This window comes from Anolis sagrei, chromosome 4 (genome assembly GCF_037176765.1).
Source record: "Anolis sagrei isolate rAnoSag1 chromosome 4, rAnoSag1.mat, whole genome shotgun sequence".
Classification (NCBI taxonomy): domain Eukaryota; kingdom Metazoa; phylum Chordata; class Lepidosauria; order Squamata; family Dactyloidae; genus Anolis; species Anolis sagrei.
The window spans coordinates 61,085,801-61,104,993 of record NC_090024.1 but is presented as its reverse complement, the minus strand read 5'-3'; the positions used below and the strand labels follow the sequence as shown (position 1 = coordinate 61,104,993).

The 19,193-nt window shown below is 38.0% G+C and overlaps 1 protein-coding gene across 1 annotated transcript in view; it reads left to right on the top strand.

Annotated features, from left to right (window-relative positions):
- The window catches only part of YES1 (YES proto-oncogene 1, Src family tyrosine kinase), a 42,344-nt gene extending 24,291 nt beyond the window's left edge, over positions 1–18,053 (top strand). Inside the window, exons 3-12 of the mRNA XM_060775139.2 lie at positions 909–1,008; positions 3,680–3,778; positions 7,339–7,442; positions 7,532–7,681; positions 8,205–8,360; positions 8,476–8,655; positions 9,412–9,488; positions 9,795–9,948; positions 11,560–11,691; positions 13,123–18,053. Of these exons, the coding sequence (XP_060631122.1) occupies positions 909–1,008; positions 3,680–3,778; positions 7,339–7,442; positions 7,532–7,681; positions 8,205–8,360; positions 8,476–8,655; positions 9,412–9,488; positions 9,795–9,948; positions 11,560–11,691; positions 13,123–13,331 (1,361 nt within the window). The 3' untranslated portion in view covers positions 13,332–18,053. The remainder of the gene's footprint in view (positions 1–908; positions 1,009–3,679; positions 3,779–7,338; positions 7,443–7,531; positions 7,682–8,204; positions 8,361–8,475; positions 8,656–9,411; positions 9,489–9,794; positions 9,949–11,559; positions 11,692–13,122) is intronic.
- Positions 18,054–19,193: the final 1,140 nt, after the last annotated feature.

Sequence of the window (19,193 nt, the reverse complement as noted above, 5' to 3'; positions counted from 1 at the left end):
CCATCTGGTGGAATCGCTCCCTCTCTCATCCATACATACATGCCTACACACATATACTCATGTTACCTTGTCTTCCAGTCCAAGGGAAGCAGATGCTCCAGACTAGAAAAAAGCATTACCAAGGAGCAGCAAGATCTCAGGTGGGACCTTCCAACAAGGGACAGTACAAAAACCAGCAGGCCTAATGCCATCCCTCTAGCAGAAGGCAGGTTTCCAGGATATCTGAATACATGGACGCAAGCAGCCTTGGGTCAGTGGGTGTTAGGTGCTCTTAACAAGGAATGTAGGATCGCATTTATGTATATACCCTTGAATGCCTTTGTAGCATCACCCAGATGTGAGAAACTTCATCAAAGTATGATACATTATTTTATGTGCCCCCAAGAAAAACAGTGACGTTAGGAGAGTAAACAGATTAATCAGAAAACTGCAATTCAGAACAGAGTCTCTGAAGAGCATCCTCCAAGCCATCCAGCCGTGTGACTATATAGCAAACAGAAGAGCAACCACATAAGGATGTTAATTTTCTTTTCCACTAAAAATGACTGTTTCACAGGTGAAACAGGTTTTTTTTAGGAATCCTGGAATGAGTCATATCTTCTCATGATATGTCTTTTCCAATGAGTCAAGTTTTGTCATATCCATTTTCTAATGAATCATGTTTTCACAACATGCACATTATAGTAGAGTGCACTTTTTTCTTCATGTAAACTGTAGTGTGTACAGTTAATAATTACACCAACAATATAGAACATCTTTAAGAATTTGTGCTAGTTTATAAAAGTATCCAGCTCACTTTCCAAATGAAATTCATGAAATATATTGGTATACTTACTGTGTACTTGGCTTATACCTCTTTTGTCATTTTAAGCAGTTGACATAATTGCCATACTTCTGTTTTTCTTCAGCTGGTGTTACTATTTTTGTGGCCTTATATGACTATGAAGCCCGAACTACAGATGACCTTTCCTTCAAGAAGGGTGAACGGTTTCAGATAATCAATAACACGTAAATATAATATCATTTGCATTGTGGGTTGATCAAGTTGTGTCCTTTTCCACACTGTATAGCTGTATCACATGTGTAGTTGTCCATCCGTGGAACTGCTATCACTGAATGAAGAGGTCAGTAGTAGGATGCAGAACGCTACATGTAGTTGGGTTGAGAAAGATACAAAGGGAAACTGGATATTAACTTTATCTTTTGCTTGGAAGTAAAAATATCTTTAAAATGTTACAATTATTTCTGTGGTTATCTAATTGAACTTGTGTATGTCATGAAAATACATGTCATGCTTGAGCTTGCAGTAGGATATTTCCAGTCATTCAATTAAATATCAGAAAATTCTGGGAATTGGCATCTTTTGATCCTGTATATTAAAAGGTAAATTAATATAATTAATATAAATTAAAATTAAAAGGCATGTAAAGTTTTATTATTTTTTACAGTTGGTGAAGCATTCTGTTTCCCCAAAATGGGGTAGAATTTTCCACAGTACACCTTCTGGGCCCACCTTTTCATTTTTATTAGCCAGAAGTTTACCAGAGGCACAGTACATGTTCAATGTATTGCCGAAGGCTTTCATGGCCAGAATCACTGGGTTGTTGTAGGTTTTTCCGGGCTATATGGCCATGTTCTAGAGGCATTTTCTCCTGACACTTCGCCTGCATCTATGGCAACCATCCTCAGAGGTTGTGAGGTCTGTTGGAAGTAGGAAAATGGGTTTATATATCTGTGGAATGACCAGGGTGGGACAAAGGACTTTTGTCTGCTGCAGCTAGGTGTGAATGTTTCAACTGACCACCTTGATTAGCATTAATGGCTTGGAAGTGCCTGGGGGGGGACTCTTTTGGTGAGAGTGATTTGATGTGCCTGATTGTTTACTCTCTGTTGTTTTGCTGTTGTAATTTTTGAGTCATATATAAACCCATTTTCCTACTTCCAACAGACTCACTATTTATTTATTTATTATTTATTTATTTGATGCATTTATTAACCGCCATTCTCAGCCCTTTAGGGCGACTCATGGCGGTGTACAACACATATAAAAAGGCAATTTACAAAGAGGCAATTACAACAACATATTAACAATACAACAATTACAAAATTACACTAAAAATCCGCTTCGTCTCATAGTGGAATCATAACCAATCTCATATTCCTTGTTCCTTTCCAGTCGTCTTTACCACATTTTTATAGCACTTAATTAAATGCCTTCTCGAACAGCCATGTCTTAAGGCTTTTTCGGAAGGACATAAGGGAGGGCGCCTGTCTGATGTCTGCAGGGAGAGTGTTCCACAGCTGGGGGGCCACCACCGAGAAGGCCCTCTCCCTCGTCCCCGCCAGACGTGCCTGTGAGGCAGGCGGGATCGAGAGAAGGGCCTCCCCAGACGATCTCAAGGTCCTCGTGGGCTCGTAGGCCAAGATGCGGTCCGAAAGGTATTTTGGGCCGGAGCCGTTTAGGGCTTTGTAGGCCAAAACCAGCACCTTAAATTGGGTCCGGTAGCAAATCGGCAGCCAGTGGAGCTGGGACAACAAGGGCGTTGTGTGCTCCCTGCCTCCCGCTCCAGTTAGTAACATGGCTGCCGCACGCTGAACCAGCTGAAGCTTCCGGGCCATCTTCAAGGGCAGCCCCACGTAGAGAGCGTTGCAGTAGTCAAGGCGGGATGTGACCAGAGCGTGTACCACCGTGGCCAAGTCAGACTTCCCGAGATACGGGCGCAGCTGGCGCACGAGCCTGAGCTGTGCAAATGCTCCCCTGGTCACCGCTGAAACCTGGGGATCCAGGCTCAACGATGAGTCCAGGGTCACACCCAAGCTGCGAACCTGCGCCTTCAAGGGGAGTGCGACCCCATCCAGCACAGGCTGTAACCCTATACCCCGTTCGGCCTTGCGACTGACCAGGAGTACCTCTGTCTTGTCTGGATTTAATTTCAGTTTGTTCGCCCTCATCCAGACCGTTACAGCGGCCAGGCACCGGTTCAGGACCTCGACAGCCTCCTTAGTAGCAGGTGGAAAGGAGTGACAGAGTTGGACATCATCTGCGTACAGATGACACCGTACCCCGAAACTCCGGATGATCTCACCCAGCGGCTTCATGTAGATATTAAACAGCATGGGGGACAGTATGGAACCCTGTGGAACCCCACAAGTCAAAGGTTGTGGTGTAGAACAGGAGTCCCCCAATAACACCTTCTGGGTGCGGTCCTCCAGGAATGACTGGAGCCACTGCAAAGCAGTGCCCCCAAGGCCCATTTCCGCAAGGCGCCCCAGAAGGATACCGTGGTCGACGGTATCGAAGGCCGCTGAGAGGTCCAGGAGCACCAACAGGGACACACTCCCCCTGTCTAGCTCCCGGCGCAGATCATCCACTAAGACTCACTACCTCTGAGGATGCTTGCCAGAGATGCAGGTGAAACGTCAGGAGAAAATGCCTCTAGAACATGGCCATATAGCCCGGAAAAACCTACAACAACACAGTAGATGTTTCTATTTCTACTACATATTGTTAGCACTCAATCTCAAGAAAATCTGTACATGTTCACAGTGCAATTTAATTGATAAATCATTTCCTAAATTTAAAGGGGAATGTGTTAGCCAAACTCCTCATACCATATTTCATTTTTCAAACTGATCTATTGTTTATGTATACAGTGCAACTTTATTTTTTTCCCTTCAGGGAAGGAGACTGGTGGGAAGCAAGATCTATTGCAACAGGAAAGAGTGGCTACATTCCCAGCAATTACGTAGCCCCTGCAGACTCCATTCAAGCAGAAGAGTAAGACTTTATTATATTGTTAATATAACAATATATTTCTCCCATAATATTTCAAGGGAATTACAGGCAGAAGACATCCACACAGATATATAATAACTCCAGTCCAATTGCCCAAATAAACAGAATGAAACGAAAGTCATAAAAAATTGTGTGCATATGATATTCATGCCAGAACATACATGCTGAGATTAACAGTTGATTTTCAGATCTGGTATTGACATGTTTATTGACCCATACTCTTATTAGTTGAAATACTTTATATTAAAGATATGTTTACATCTGAACTCTCGGTGGGTGCCATTAATACTAACATTTGAATTTTCTCTGAAGATTAATATGTCTTCATAGCGATGTAAATCTGTATTATGTATCTTCCAAATACTGCCATGATCATGACTGGTATAGCTGAACTCATTAAATTTCAATGTTTAACTCTAAGAATAGTGGTGGTAGGTTTTCTTGGCTCAGAAATTAAAATGTCAGACACATCCTGTTTTAGTACTCGTAACAAAAGTAACATGCTGTATTTATTTATTTATTGTGTAACAACACAGTAAGTTAACCATGTCTTGCGTTCAGTTGGTATGCTGTAGGTTATTAGAGAACAGATATTTTAACTGTCCTTACTCCAGACTACATTATTAATATTTGCAACCTTCTACATTGTCCTGGACTAGGGAGGGGGCAGTTCTGGAAGTCTAGTGGGTAGCTCCCTATGAGACTTTGGAGATCCATAATCTTCCACCGCACCTCCTCACATTTCCTCCAGATGCCTCATGGAGGAGGGGTAACTTTTACCATGTGTATTTTTACCATATTATCAGGGCTGTTCAAAAAATATTTTTAAATTGCTTCAAAGTGCCTCCAGGGATTAAAAACAAGTTTTGTGAAACCCCCCCCCCCCCAAATGTCCTCTGTGTTAGACAATACGGGACATATTTCCTCCACCTGTTATACCTCAAAACAATTTCCTAAAAAAAAAAAAAGGAACTGAACAAGTGAGCAGAAGCCATTTCTTGACTTTTTTTTATTCCTGAGAGCCACAGAAATGATCCCGGTAGGCTGGATATGGTCTGTAGGTTGCAACCCTGTCCTAGTGTGTGTGCATAGGAAGCTGACCTTAAATGAATTCTGGCTCCTTGGTGTTTATAGCTGCTGCTGAAACTATTACCAGTTATAATCTGGGTGGAGTATTATTTATGGCTGTTTCATAAGCCAAATCTGTAAATAAAGTTAAAAAAAACTATAACCAGGATTTAGGATCAGACTTACAGATGTGAGTCCTGAAATTATACAACTGTGGCAGATCCATATTCATGGTCCCTGTGTAATCACATTATGACAATGTCATGTTTGTAACTGTATCCTCCTCCAAATCTACCAAATCTACCATGTTGGCAATTGGGACACAGAAGAATGATATTTCAATCTCTCTCCTATCACCTGTTGCTTGATCGCCAACAGAATGGACATAGCTATGCAATTAAGGTAGATAGTTTTGTAGCATTTTCCCCACTGTTGCTTTGCTGTTCACTGTCTTAAGGTGCCATCTTGTGATACAGTCACTTTTGAGAGGTTTTATCCCTGTCAATTCAGGTGTAAAAAACAGTGAGCATGTTTTTGTTTTGCACTAGGCATGGAAATTAATTTCAGTTCACTGGGCTCAAATGTTTGGAAGATGGCTTCATAGCAGCCATGTTTATATAAATGTTAATAGCCACAGTATATTCTATTGTATATCAGTAGCCTATTGCTATTAGGAAGATTGCACTGTTAGCAGCTTTTACCTTTTGAACCTTGTATTCTCATATACTAAGGGCAAAAACATCATAACTACTAGATGGTGCACTTTCATTTAAAAGTGTTAAAAGTACTACTTGTAAATGATAAAAGTACCCATCTATTAACTTCTCTGGGTGGGGAACAGAGTCACAATGGCAGATGAATCATACAAAGTGAGTCATTTGACAGAGATGCTCCAGGGATTTATTTTTCATGCCATATCTATTTTTTGTTCTTGGAAGGGGAAAACAATGTACTGACTGTATTGGTGTTATTTTAAATGCTATAAACAGGAGTCTAGCAGCATTGATTTGAAACGTTAGCCAATTCTTACTTGTATAATACTTGTACCACACACATATCTTCCCTTGTGTTCCCTGATATGTGTAAAGACTTTTAGGGATTTGAGTGGAGGCATGATCTCTCTTATATTGACCTTTGCCAAGTCTTCCTGACCTATCCTTGGTTTTATCAATGTTGGAAGGTTTCAGAAGAGCCCCACCCAGTCAGTTTCTCTTTGGCTTAGATCAAAGTTCAGTCTTTATAAGAATCCCTCTCTTTTTGTCATGCCAGTTATCATACTGTAAACATAATTTCCTTTTGCAATCATTTATCTTGAAAACATAACAAAGACAGGCACAGGAAGGGAGAAGAAAACCAAGGGAGATTGTCTTTGCTCCTCACTGGCAGGCTGGAGAAGGGGAAGCCCATAAGATTTCAGGAGTTGTAACACTTGTGGGAGCTGTTCAAGTTGTAGTAGCATGTGAGACAAGTGCATCCCTCATGCTCCTTCGGCACTCGTGTGTTGTGAACACAGTTCATGAAGGACAGAGAAAATGACAAGTTTCCCTTTTCTGTTCCCTCCCCATTGCATAATTGCCACTGCTGCTCTTTCTGCTTGATAGGAAATGCTGTTTGTGTGTCTGTGTGCATTGTTGCAATTGTTTTCTGAGAATGTTAGGTTAATTTCCGAACTAATTAGAATTTTGGAAAACCTCACCCATCTTTCAGTACGTCTGGGACATGGAGAAAGATAAAGCTAGCAAAAAAAAAATTTACCTTCTCCATAACCCAGTGGGAATTAGCATTTAATTTGTATATAAACCTGTTACATATTTTCTGGAGTTTTTTTAAAAAATTTTTTTTTACTTTTCTGTACAGCTGTGCTTTGTATGCTTTATAAAAACTACAATTAAATGACAATTAAATCATGTTCATTGCAAGTGAACAGAGACTGAAATCAAAAAAGCAATCTATTGTAATTCAAGTCCTGCAGAATGTGTGTCCATTTTGTTTTGTTTGAAATTGGTTTTATAAGCTATGGAGAATGTCTACATATTAGTGGGGTTTGTAGTTTAGGGAGGAGCCTTTGACAGTGTGATGTAGTAGCAAGTGACATAATTACTCTATTATAACTAAACTATCATCGGGGCTATGGACCAAGGACCTAATAACACAAGCGAATGAAGCCACTTTAAATCCAATTGCTATGTCCTGCAGAATCCTGGGGTTTGTAGTTTAGGGAGGAGCCTTTAACAGTGTGATGTAGTAGCAAATGACATCATTACTCTATTATAACTCATCCCTGTGAAATAGCAAATAGTCTGTCTCCCATTTTAAAAGTACATAACAGGGAAAGCCTCAAATCATAATGAACAAACACTTTATTTCACTTTAAAATGCAGCTGCCCATTTTATAATATATTGTCTTTACACCGTTTCATTAACCAAAGTATTGTAATAATTATTTGAGTATGTTTTTCTTTTGTATTCTCTAGATGGTATTTTGGTAAAATGGGCAGGAAAGATGCAGAAAGATTACTTTTAAATCCTGGGAACCAACGTGGCATTTTCTTAGTTCGAGAAAGTGAAACCACAAAAGGTATTTAAAACAAATTATTTATGACATGGCAAAAGACTGTTACTTTGTTTATAAACATGCTGACAAAAGCAAACTATTATTTTTCCTAGGTGCTTACTCCCTTTCAATTCGTGACTGGGATGAGATTAGAGGTGATAATGTGAAACACTACAAAATTAGAAAACTTGACAATGGTGGATATTATATAACAACTAGAGCACAGTTTGAATCTTTACAAAAGCTTGTTAAACACTATACAGGTAAGTTTTAACTCCTAGCTTCTTACGTTGCTTTTGAACTTGAAGACTAAAGTACAGGTTGAGTATCCATTATCCGAAATGTTTGGGGCCAGAAGTGTTTTGGGTTTCAGATTCCCCCCCCCCCCCCGATTTTGGAATTCTTGTATTTGTCTATATTTATGTAATGACATCTCTTCGAGATGGAACCAAGTCTAAAGTTCATTTATGTTTCATATATTGTGTATATACATAGCCAGGAGATAATTTTGTACAGTAATTTTAATATTTTAATATATGAAACAAAGTTGGTGTATGTTGAACCACACAAAGGCAAAGTAGTCATTTCAGGTGCCCACATGGACAGTTTTTGATTTTGAAATATTTTGAATTTCTGGATAAAGGATTTTCAACTTGTAATATATTGGGTCATAATTGTGTTAAAGTGTATTAAAGGCACAACTAGTATTAGCAAGATTTCTGAAAATGTTAATTAATTGTTTTAACATATGTGACCACAAAAAGAAACTTTTTTTCTAATTGCCAGATCATGCTGATGGCCTGTGCCATAAATTGACAACAGTGTGCCCAACTGTGAAACCTCAAACACAGGGCTTAGCAAAAGATGCCTGGGAAATTCCTAGAGAATCATTACGGTTAGAGGTTAAGCTTGGTCAGGGATGCTTTGGTGAGGTCTGGATGGGTAAGTATCATGTAGAAAAGAGATGTGGCTCAATAGCACAACTGCAAGAGCCCAGAATGTTTTGTATTTTTGTGACAGCACCTCTCATTGACAGTGTAATTCACTCCTTCCTTAGGGACATGGAACGGAACTACAAAAGTAGCAATCAAGACACTAAAACCTGGTACAATGTTGCCAGAAGCTTTCCTCCAAGAAGCCCAGATCATGAAGAAACTAAGACACGATAAACTTGTCCCGCTCTATGCTGTTGTGTCTGAGGAACCAATCTACATAGTGACAGAATTCATGACAAAGGGTACATTCGTTTTCTTGTCAGAAATAAAAGATATTAAAATAGTAATGAATTTGTCAGTTATATTGTTTAGTTTTTTAGTTGTCAATTTGAAACTACTTGAAAAAAGAAAGTTGTCTAAACTCACTTTGGTCATGTAGTCGAGTTTTATGAGCACAAGCAGTTCAAAGGGAAGACTGCAAGCATCTGCTTTTTTTTTTTAATTAATTGTGCTATTTATCCAAACCAGGAACTGTAGGTAGTATTTCTCTGAATAAACAAGTATTAAGGAATGTTTTACTTCTCTGAACAAACCATAGTTAATATTATGGTTTGGATGCCATGCCAAATTGAAAATGGAAGGAGATGCTTCTAATCCTGCCCCCCAGTGGCCGTTCTGGAGCAGGCCATTCTGTAGAGGTCCATAAAATTAAAGTGAAATTGGAATGTTTCATGGACAAGAAACATAAACAGTGAGGTCGACGAATACTACTCTGCAGGTTGATAAGCTAGGGTGCTCCTTTGGATTTCCTTGAAACTACCTTATTTCTACACTGCCCACAGCATGGTAAATACACCAGTTTTCACATGCATTCTGAAACTATGCAGAATTTTTTTTGGGGGGGGGGGGGTTCTGAAAAGAACATGGTACATTTTAGAATAACACAAAAGATTTCAAGTTCTACAACTGGAAGATACATCTAGAATTATCTATTTATTTTTCCTTCTTTTTTGCATTTCCAGCTTCATCTAAAACAATGCTTTAATGTCTTTCTGCAGGTAGCTTACTAGACTTTCTTAAGGAAGGAGAAGGGAAGTATTTAAAGCTTCCACAGTTGGTGGATATGGCTGCTCAGGTATTTGTTCACAGTAAAATAAGTTGTTGTAGAAGATTAGTGTCAGATAATATGTAGAAAAACTGAAAATGGCTATTATTTATATCTAGTGTATACATCCTTTTCAGCTTCTGATTATTTAATTTAGTTGCAAAATACTAATGATTACTGCATCTGTTTGAATAGAATATGTATGTTAAATGTAGAAAATGGAATCAATCTTAGGATTGTCATATGTATTTTACATAGCTATACAGGAACAAACATTTTCATATGTGCTGAGTATTTCATGAACTTAACACACTTTTGTCAATGCACATTTTAAAGATTGCAGATGGTATGGCCTACATTGAAAGAATGAACTACATTCATAGAGACCTTCGGGCAGCTAACATTCTTGTAGGAGACAACTTGGTGTGCAAAATTGCAGACTTTGGCCTAGCAAGATTAATAGAGGACAATGAATATACTGCCAGACAAGGTATGCATTTTCTGTTCAAACTAATAGTTACCATCATTGTATTGAAATATTTGGATTCTCAATTAGCACATGTCAGTTCAGTCAACAGTTTACTGTTAAACCCTTAGCCTATCATTTTTCCACCTCCCCTGGTCACCTTTGGGTCCTAATTTTTTTTTTTATACTGGTTTTAAACCACTTCATTGGATGTGTTGCAATAGCAGATTCCCAGATTAGTTTAGTGTTTACACCTTATTTTATTTTTCTGGTTATTTAATATTTAATGTTTATTTTACTTAAGTGATATTTGTCTTGACTGTTCTAATGTAGCACAAATCCTATGTAAAATCATACTACGTATTTTTGACATTAATATTGAAATCTGAAATATATACAGAAAGTCTTTACTTTGTTTTCTTTTCTCTCCATCTTTGATGTGTTTCTCTGGCAGAATGGCAGAGTACCACTCTCTTTTATCTGTTGTTCAAAAATAAAAGTAATGAAGATAGTCAAACTATCCCAGACTAGAGCCTGGTCCTATCACATAACTGGTCTACTGGGTACCCTCAGAAGACTTACTCTCTTTAGTCTAGAGAAAGGGGTGGGACAACCAGGGAGGTTTCTTGTGTATTCCACAAGAAATGACCTTTTTAGAGAGTCCTTTCAGTGGTAAATAAATACAGAGAAAATGGACCCAGAGCCTAATACAGAAAGATCAGATTTGTAGCCCTCCAAATCTCAGAAACCCTAGCCAGCTTGTCCACTGGACAGGAATTCTGGGAGCCAAAGTCCAAAACATCAGGAGGACCACAAGTTTGACACTAGTGGAAGGGGAGGGGGATAAACTCATACTCATTCCTGGACTCAGCACGTGTGTATTGCCTGAAAATTGCTTTGCTTGTTTGCTTAACAGACATTCATAAAGATTTATACATACCTCTTGTTACCTGTCCATTGTGAGCTGGAAGGAAAGCCAGATGTATATGGGCTGGCTTTGGTACTGTACAACTCAGACAGTCATTGGTTGAAAATTGACATCCCTTCACTTCTTGGGCACAGTTGCAAGGCAAACTTCCCTGCTCTTGCTCTGAACTGTTGAAGGGCAATGATTCCTTGACTGTTCCTCTGCCAAGTTTAGAACAGGGAGGGGAGGGGAAGCAAATCATTTAATCCACAGCATAAGGCTTGGGACAGCAACCTCCCACTTGATAGCATACAGGGTTTAATAAGCCCAGCCAGAATTTGCTGAATCTTGTGTCCATATAACAGCATGATGGATAAGCTTTTCAGAATGTGTTTCTAAAACAAATTCCCAGATGGTTACAATATATGTACTACATTACCATTTACAGTTTAAATTCTAATTTTAGAAGCACTCAAGCAGAGGCGGCTCTGCAAATAAATCAGAATAAATAAAGCTTTCAGAGAAGGGGATATTCTAATCCTCTCTAGTGTCCAGATGAGTTCCTGCTTTAATACAAATGATGCAAGAGAAAGAGATTGTGTAGATATGCCTTTCTTACAAGAGATGCATAAATGTTGTGTAAGTACTACTCGGTGAAAACTGTTTCTTAACATTAATTACATATAACTAGCATTAAGAAAGGGGGTTCTTATTTTTCTCCACTTTAGGGGCCAAATTTCCAATTAAGTGGACAGCACCTGAGGCTGCATTATATGGTCGGTTTACAATTAAATCAGATGTCTGGTCTTTTGGAATTTTGTTGACAGAGCTTGTAACAAAAGGTCGTGTCCCATATCCAGGTAAAAAGAAAAAGCTAATAATGTTTGCGTGAGAATATAATTGTTGTTGCCTACAGGGCATGAGAATTCATTGGCCTCCAGATGTTACCAAACCACAATGTTCAGCAGCTGTAACCAGTATAGATGAAGAGGGATGCTGGTAACTGTAGTTCTACAACAACTGGAGGACCACGCAGCTCTCATAATTAAAACACTGCTATTTTGTATTATGCTGATTATTGTGCATTTTCTGTCTATAACCATACAGTGTAGGTCCTGTTCTTCAAAATAGTGTAATTACTTTCAAAACAGGACTTATTCCCAAGTTAATGACTCTGGGTGCATTTACACTGTAGCAGTAATGTCATTTGATACCACTTTAACTGCCATGACTCAATACTGTTATGGAACACTGAAATATGTAGTTTTACAAGGCCTTTAACCTTTTCTGCCAAAGAGTGCTAATGCCTCACAATGTCAAACTGTATTTATCTACAGTGTAGGTGCACTATTATAGTATGATTATCCTTCCACATGAAAGGAATAAACCACAATGTTTTTCAAACAATAGTTGACATTGTGATTTGGGAATAAATATTCAAAGATAGCTAGTATATAAATATGAAAAAAATGAATTATTTGTGGAGTTTTCAATGCACAAATGGGAGAAGAGGTAGAAGAAGAATAAAGAGCTACAGTGAAATAAGGTGTAAGGCTTCAAACCATTTTGAGGAGGGGGAGCTTGTTTGTCTTCTTTACATTTACTACTTGGTAACAGGATAGATGCATGCTCTTGCATGAGCATGTTCATATTATTCTGAGGTGGAAGGCTGAGAAATAAAGATGCTACCATACAGACAAAAAGAAGAGGAGAAACTCCTTGAAAAAACAAAATAGTAAAAGCCTCTTTAGAATCTTCCCTCCCAATCCTATGCCAGAAATATTGTGACAGAAGGTGATGGAATAAGTCTTAATCTCTGGTTTTGTAAGTAATGAGGAACAGTAGTGGTTACAAACTACAGTCAGCAGCATCAAGTTTTGCATTCAGATCGTGTCAGGTTGGCCTCAATCAATCCATATGTTTGTTTATTTATTTATTTACTTTATTTCTTTACTTTATTTATTTATTTATTTACTTTATTTACTTTATTTATTTATTTATTTACTTTTGCTGTTCTGCTGTTAACCGCTGTGAGTCACCTTGGGTGACTCACAGTGGTTAACAGCAGAACAGCAAAAATTGTGAATATCATCTGGTTTTTAATATTAAAATACTGTATACCATACTTTAGCTTAGTGTTTTTAAGCCTTAGTGCCTAGACAGCATTGGAATAACAATTCTCATCACATGTATTACTTCTGAACCCACTTTGTTTCTATAAAAGTTTGAACACCTTCTTGATAGGTCAACAGTGTCACCAGATATAAATGTCAATCTCTGTATCATTGTAGGCATGGTGAACCGAGAAGTTTTGGAACAAGTGGAACGTGGCTATAGAATGCCTTGTCCCCAAGGATGCCCTGAATCTCTCCACGAATTAATGAAACTATGCTGGAAGAAAGATCCTGATGAAAGACCAACTTTTGAATACATTCAGTCTTTCTTGGAAGATTATTTCACAGCTACAGAACCACAGTACCAACCTGGAGACAATTTATAATTTCACATCTTACATACCATGAATAGATCTGCCAAATGTAAAATATTTTCAAAAAAGAATACCCTTGTTCATTAGAAGGACTGAGAAAGCAAATTGCCATTTGCATGCTCTCAGTGGCTAGCAAATGGGAATTTCAAAATACGGTTGCGGAAAACCCCCTTTCAAGTGTTATAGTCAAAACGTATCAATGAGATGATATTTTTCTCCCCTATTATGTGAGGGTCCAAAAGGAGCATATAGATAAAAATGGGTGAAATTTTAACATTACCGTTAAAAAAGGCCTGTTTTGTATGAAATGGTAAGCTAAGAATCTCAGGAAGCCTGGTTTCTTGTATTATCAGCAGTGTGTTAATACACATTACCTGGTCATTCCTATTGGCAGGAGGAGCTATTGCCTCTAATTTGTTGGAATTTAAACCAGAGAAGTACTTTCAAATGAGAGAGTTCAACAGTATATTCCAGCACACCACTTTTCCTCCATGAACCACGGTTTCTGCAGATGCCTGGCTGTCATGTTATGAAACCATGACTGAAGAGTAGAGCTGCTAATACAATTTTTACTTTTATTTTTTTCTCTCTTCAAACGTTTTACCTTATGGCAGCACCAGTAATTATATAAATATCAGAATGGAAATGTTGGAAGAATAATGAAGAAAGTTGATGGGACCAATCAATTCCAGGTTTTTTTTCCCCCCGGAGTAAAATAAGAGTAGTTTATTCATTGAATTGAGATCAATACAACCCTAATTTTGAGCTTCATTTTAGTTAGGGTGGAAAAAAGTATTCTTTATAAAATCAAAAAGAAATTATGATAAACTTGATTAAATGCTAGACCTCAGTAGTGGAACTGAAGAGCATAATGCACTGTGTCAATACTTTATGTTAATAGAACTGGAAAGTAGCATATGGGAATTGATTTTTTTCTTGCCTAGTTTAATTAAGAATGATGAAGGTAACTACAGAATGAATTAATGTTTTATATGTATTAATGGAGAATAGTGTTCAAACTTGAAACCATAAAATGCAATCAGAGGTAAATCTCCTTAGTCTTTCACGATACGACCTTTCAGTGTGATATTTCCAGTGTAACATAGCTCTCAGCTCTGTGCTTAAGGGGCCTCTTTTAGAAGAGATAAATCTGGAAAAGGGAGAAATGTGATCAATATTAATTAGTATGTCCAAAGTAAAAATGCCATAGATTCAGGGATTCATTTGATTGCACTTCTTCCTTTCTTAAAAAGATATATATACTCGGCAACAAGGACAATGCATTTATGAAAAACTAAGGCGCCCAGTGGGTTGGAGCCAAAACTGATCTTTCAAAACTAGAAAAGCTCCTTATGTTGATGGGAAGGATCCACTTCGCATTCTCTTCTGGATCTATCTCATGCTGCCTTGTACACAGTTCACTTATTCTCCAAAGCAGGTCTTCAGAGTCATAAGGAATGGCATTGGAAGGAAGAAGTTGTGGAAATGCTTGCCTGTATCTTTAAGATCATCCAGTTGCTAGAGTCCCACAGTGTGGTTTTGGCCCATCCCATTGTAGTTCCTATTGAGTTCATGGAGGCAAATCAGAGATTGATACTTAGCCCTCACATACTATAGCCAGACTCCAACCCAACTGGTATGCATGAGAACTGGGTTTGTACTGTTCTTTCTTAAAAGTCAAAATCCCACCAAAAAGTTGTTAAAAATGGAATTGAGATGAGCCTGGATCCAGTTTATCTTCTCGGATCCCACTAACTGGTCAGATAATAGTGGTAAACATTTCCTTCCAAGAGTTCAACATTTGTCTTGTGCCATTCCCCATGGATTAGAGTGCAGAAGCCTTCTATACATGCATTACCCCCAGATATAATGGGAAATAAGATTCTACCATACGTTCTGACATATCAAGCAATAACATTCCTGGGGTAATGTGTGGTTTCCAGGCTGTGTGGTCATGTTCTAGTAGCATTTTCTCCTGGAGTTTCGCCAGCATCTGTGGCTGGCATTTTCAGAGGGTCAGAACTCCATTTAAATCTCCTTGAAAGGTTAACCGTGAATGAGTTATGTGTATGCCAGCCTCTGAAGATGCCAGGCACAGATGCAGGCAAAACGCCAGGAGAAAATGCTGCTAGAACACAGCCATACAGCCTGGAAACCACACAACACCTCGGTGATTCCGACCATGAAAGCCTTTGACAATAAAATGCTTTTCGGCATCATTGGATTTTGCCGGTCACATTTAAGATATGTTTTGCACTGCAAAAGTTTTCTATGAAAATTGTTCTTCTCATATTATCAGACAAATCATACAGATTTGGTTCTGATGAAACAACTATGCCTGTTCAGGAGTTATGAATTATCTCAGAATTATTTTTATAAAATAGTGCAATCATGTTGCATTTTCTCTTATCGTTTGTATTTCCCGAACTATGAAATTTTTAAGGGCTTTATGTAGAAAATAATTAAATATGGGATTGTATTTTTTTCTCTGTGTTAGAATGAGTAATGCAAGTATGTTTGTGTAATAATTCAAAACACCAGAAAGTCATTCTTGTATTGATTGGGTTTTAATTAACAAATGAAACAATTCATTTTAACAGCATTTGTATAGAAAAGGTATCTAAAGAGCACTAATTTAATGAAAAAATTATTATGCATTTTTGAACTACAAGATCAGCTTCCATATCTGTGATTTTTCTGATAGTATTTTACCTCAATACTTTGATGGGAACTTATTTTGGCAAATGAGAACTCTGTTGAAACACTTTTTATAAATAGTATGTTTAAAAGTGTAATTATTTTTATAAAGCATGGTGTTAAATAATGTTTTGCAGGATTGATTTGAAATTACATTTACCCTAATTACAGAAGCTTATTTTTTAAGAAAAATACAACCTGGAAAGTTTCCAGGCTTCTTTGTTAACACTAATATGTAATTTCCTGAGAAAAGGTCCATCTGAACTTAAGTGTGGTTGAACATCACATCTTCATAATGGGATGACCGTTTTAAACTCTGGAAGACTTTGATCTCAGCTGTTTTATTTTGCATTATTTTTAATAGATGAGAAGATTTTCAGAGCACATTTTGCAAGTGTCATGATTTACTACTTAGATTTTTTTTTCCCCTAGGGTACAAGAGCTGTTTTTCAGAGAGAATTTATCAATCCTGATTCAAAACCTGTAAGACAGATTCTGAACAATCCCTTTCCCATTAATTATTGCTCAACACTAATGATGATTTTGCTGTATCTGCATGAGGCACTTTGTTACACTGAACATGGTAAATAATGTGTATACTTTTAATTGATTTGCCAGATACAAGGTGCATCATCTACTCTGGAGTTGCAATTTGACACCACTTGAATTGCCATGGCTCAGTGCAATGGGATTGTGGGAGTTGTCGTTCACTCTTTGCCAGAAAAGACTAGAGACCTTGGAAAACTACAACTCTTGTGATTCCATAGCATTGAGCCATGGCAGTTCAAGTGGGGTCAAATTGCATTAATTCTACAGTGGAGATGCATCCAGTGACCGAAAAACAATACTCCTTGGTCTGGCTCCAAGGAGATAGTATCTGAACTATTAATTCCAAGCAACAGCAAATGCCAGGGGAAGGGAGGATTTTGCATTTAACAGCAGTCATCTGAGAGATGAGATGTTTATATTTTAAGTGGATTGCTGAGTTGGAAGCATCTAAGCACAATAAACTACCATATTTCTTCAATTCTAAGACATAATCAATTATAAGACAAACACTAATTTCAGTACCAACATTAGAAACAAAGCAAGCTTGTTTTCGCTGCCCTGGAGACTAGGACACAGAGCAATGGTTTCAACCTACAGGAAAGGAGATTCCACATGAACATTAAGAAGAACATTCTAACTCGGAAAGCTGTTCAGCAGTGGAACTCTCTGCCCCAGAGTGTGGTGGAGACTCTTCTTTGGAGGCTTTTAAACAGGCTGGATGGCCATCTGTCAGGGGTGTTTTGATTGTGTTTTTCCTGCATGGCAGGGGGTTGGACTGGATGGTCCATGAAGTCTCTGATTCTGTGATATTAAAAAAAAAAAACACCTGCATGTTCAGAGGTGTTTATATGGGAGAAAGTGCATCTTAGAATTGAAGAAATGCAGTATTTTGTTTTACACAGTCTCAGTTACCATTTTCTTGTGCGGCTCCTATTCATTTCATTTGGGGCTTGCGGTGGGAACATTCCCGATAGGTTATGCCTCAGGGTATAATTGGTCAGCCACTATATTTTTACATATAAACACTCTTCATTTCGAATACAGTTTGTTGCATTGTGTCCCATGTCTTCTGCCACAGCTTCATTGATCAGCCAGCCTTGTACAGCTAGTCCCAACATCTCCAGTGTACAGAAGTGCCATTGTGTATTATGACTTTAGGACTGAGGGGATACTGTTTTCTACACATCCGAAATGCAAACTTTTTACATGTTTTCAACTACTACGTTTGTTGTATTTTCAGCACTTCCTGTACTGTAACCATGGTTAATCATTTGAGGATGATTTTGGTATTTTAATGGAAACCGTTATTGTAACATTTCTGATCGAAACTGTAGTGCAAGCCTTGTCTATCGGTTTTATTGGAGATACATTGTGTGGTAACTTTCCAATTTTTTGTTTTGTTTGGGTTTTCTTATCATGCTGTGTTCACAGGCTTAAATATTTTTAAATATTTTATTACTTTTGCATAATTAAACTTTCCAAAGTTTTGCATTGTGTGATGGATACTGTTTCTCACAGATACACACAGCTTATTCATGATTAACCTTTCAAGGGAAGTTTAAATGGAGTTCTAATCCTCTGAAGATGTCAGCCACAGATGCAGGCAAAACATCAGGAGAAAATGTTGCTAGAACAGGCATGGGCAAACTTTAGCCTTCCAGGCTGTTAGGAATTGTGGGAGTTGGAGTCCAAAACACCTGGAGGGCCAGCGTTTGCCCACATCTGTGCTAGAGCATGGCCAAAAATAGCCTGGAAACCACACAGCACTCCAGTAAATAGTTTTTCAGCAACTCGGTTATTGATATACAGTAGAGTCTTGCTTATCCAACATAAAAGGGCCCGCAGAACGTTGGATAAGCAATTTTTTTGGATAATAAGGAAGGATTAAGGAAAAGCCTATTAAACATCAACTTACATTATGATTTTACAAATCATGCACCAAAACATATTTTACAACAAATTGACAGAAAATGCAGTTTATCACACAGTAACATTATGTAGTAATTACTATATTTACGAATTTAGCACCTAAACATTGCAATGTATTGAAACTGCTGTGGATCCGGGTAGAAGGCTGCGTTGGATAATAAAGAACGTTAGATGAGCGAAGATTGGATAAGCGAGACTCTACTGTAGCTGCAATTGTGAAAGATTTATCAATTGATGTTTGAGAAATTCTTCCCTCTAGATTTAATATAACAATTTAAACTATGAATGTATTTAATCAGATACTTAGTATAATAAACTTTATTTATATCCTGCCACCATCTCTCCGAAAGGACCAGGTGGCTTACAAAAGCACTCCAGGGTGCAGCATATAACATAAAACAGTCCATAAGTATAAAAACAATAACTCATAACATTATAGCAACAAGCAGTTCCTTATGTGGTGACCCCCCAACCATAACAATATTTTCATTGCAGCTTCATAACTGCAATTTTGCTACTGTTATGAATCGTAATCTAAATATATGATATGCGGGATGTATTTTCATTCACTGGACCAAATTTGGCGCAAATACCCAATGCGCCCAAATTTGAATACTGGTCGGATTGGGGGGGGGGATTGGTTTTGTCATTTGGGAGTTGTAGTTGCTGGGAGTTGTAGTTCACTTACAATCAAAGAGC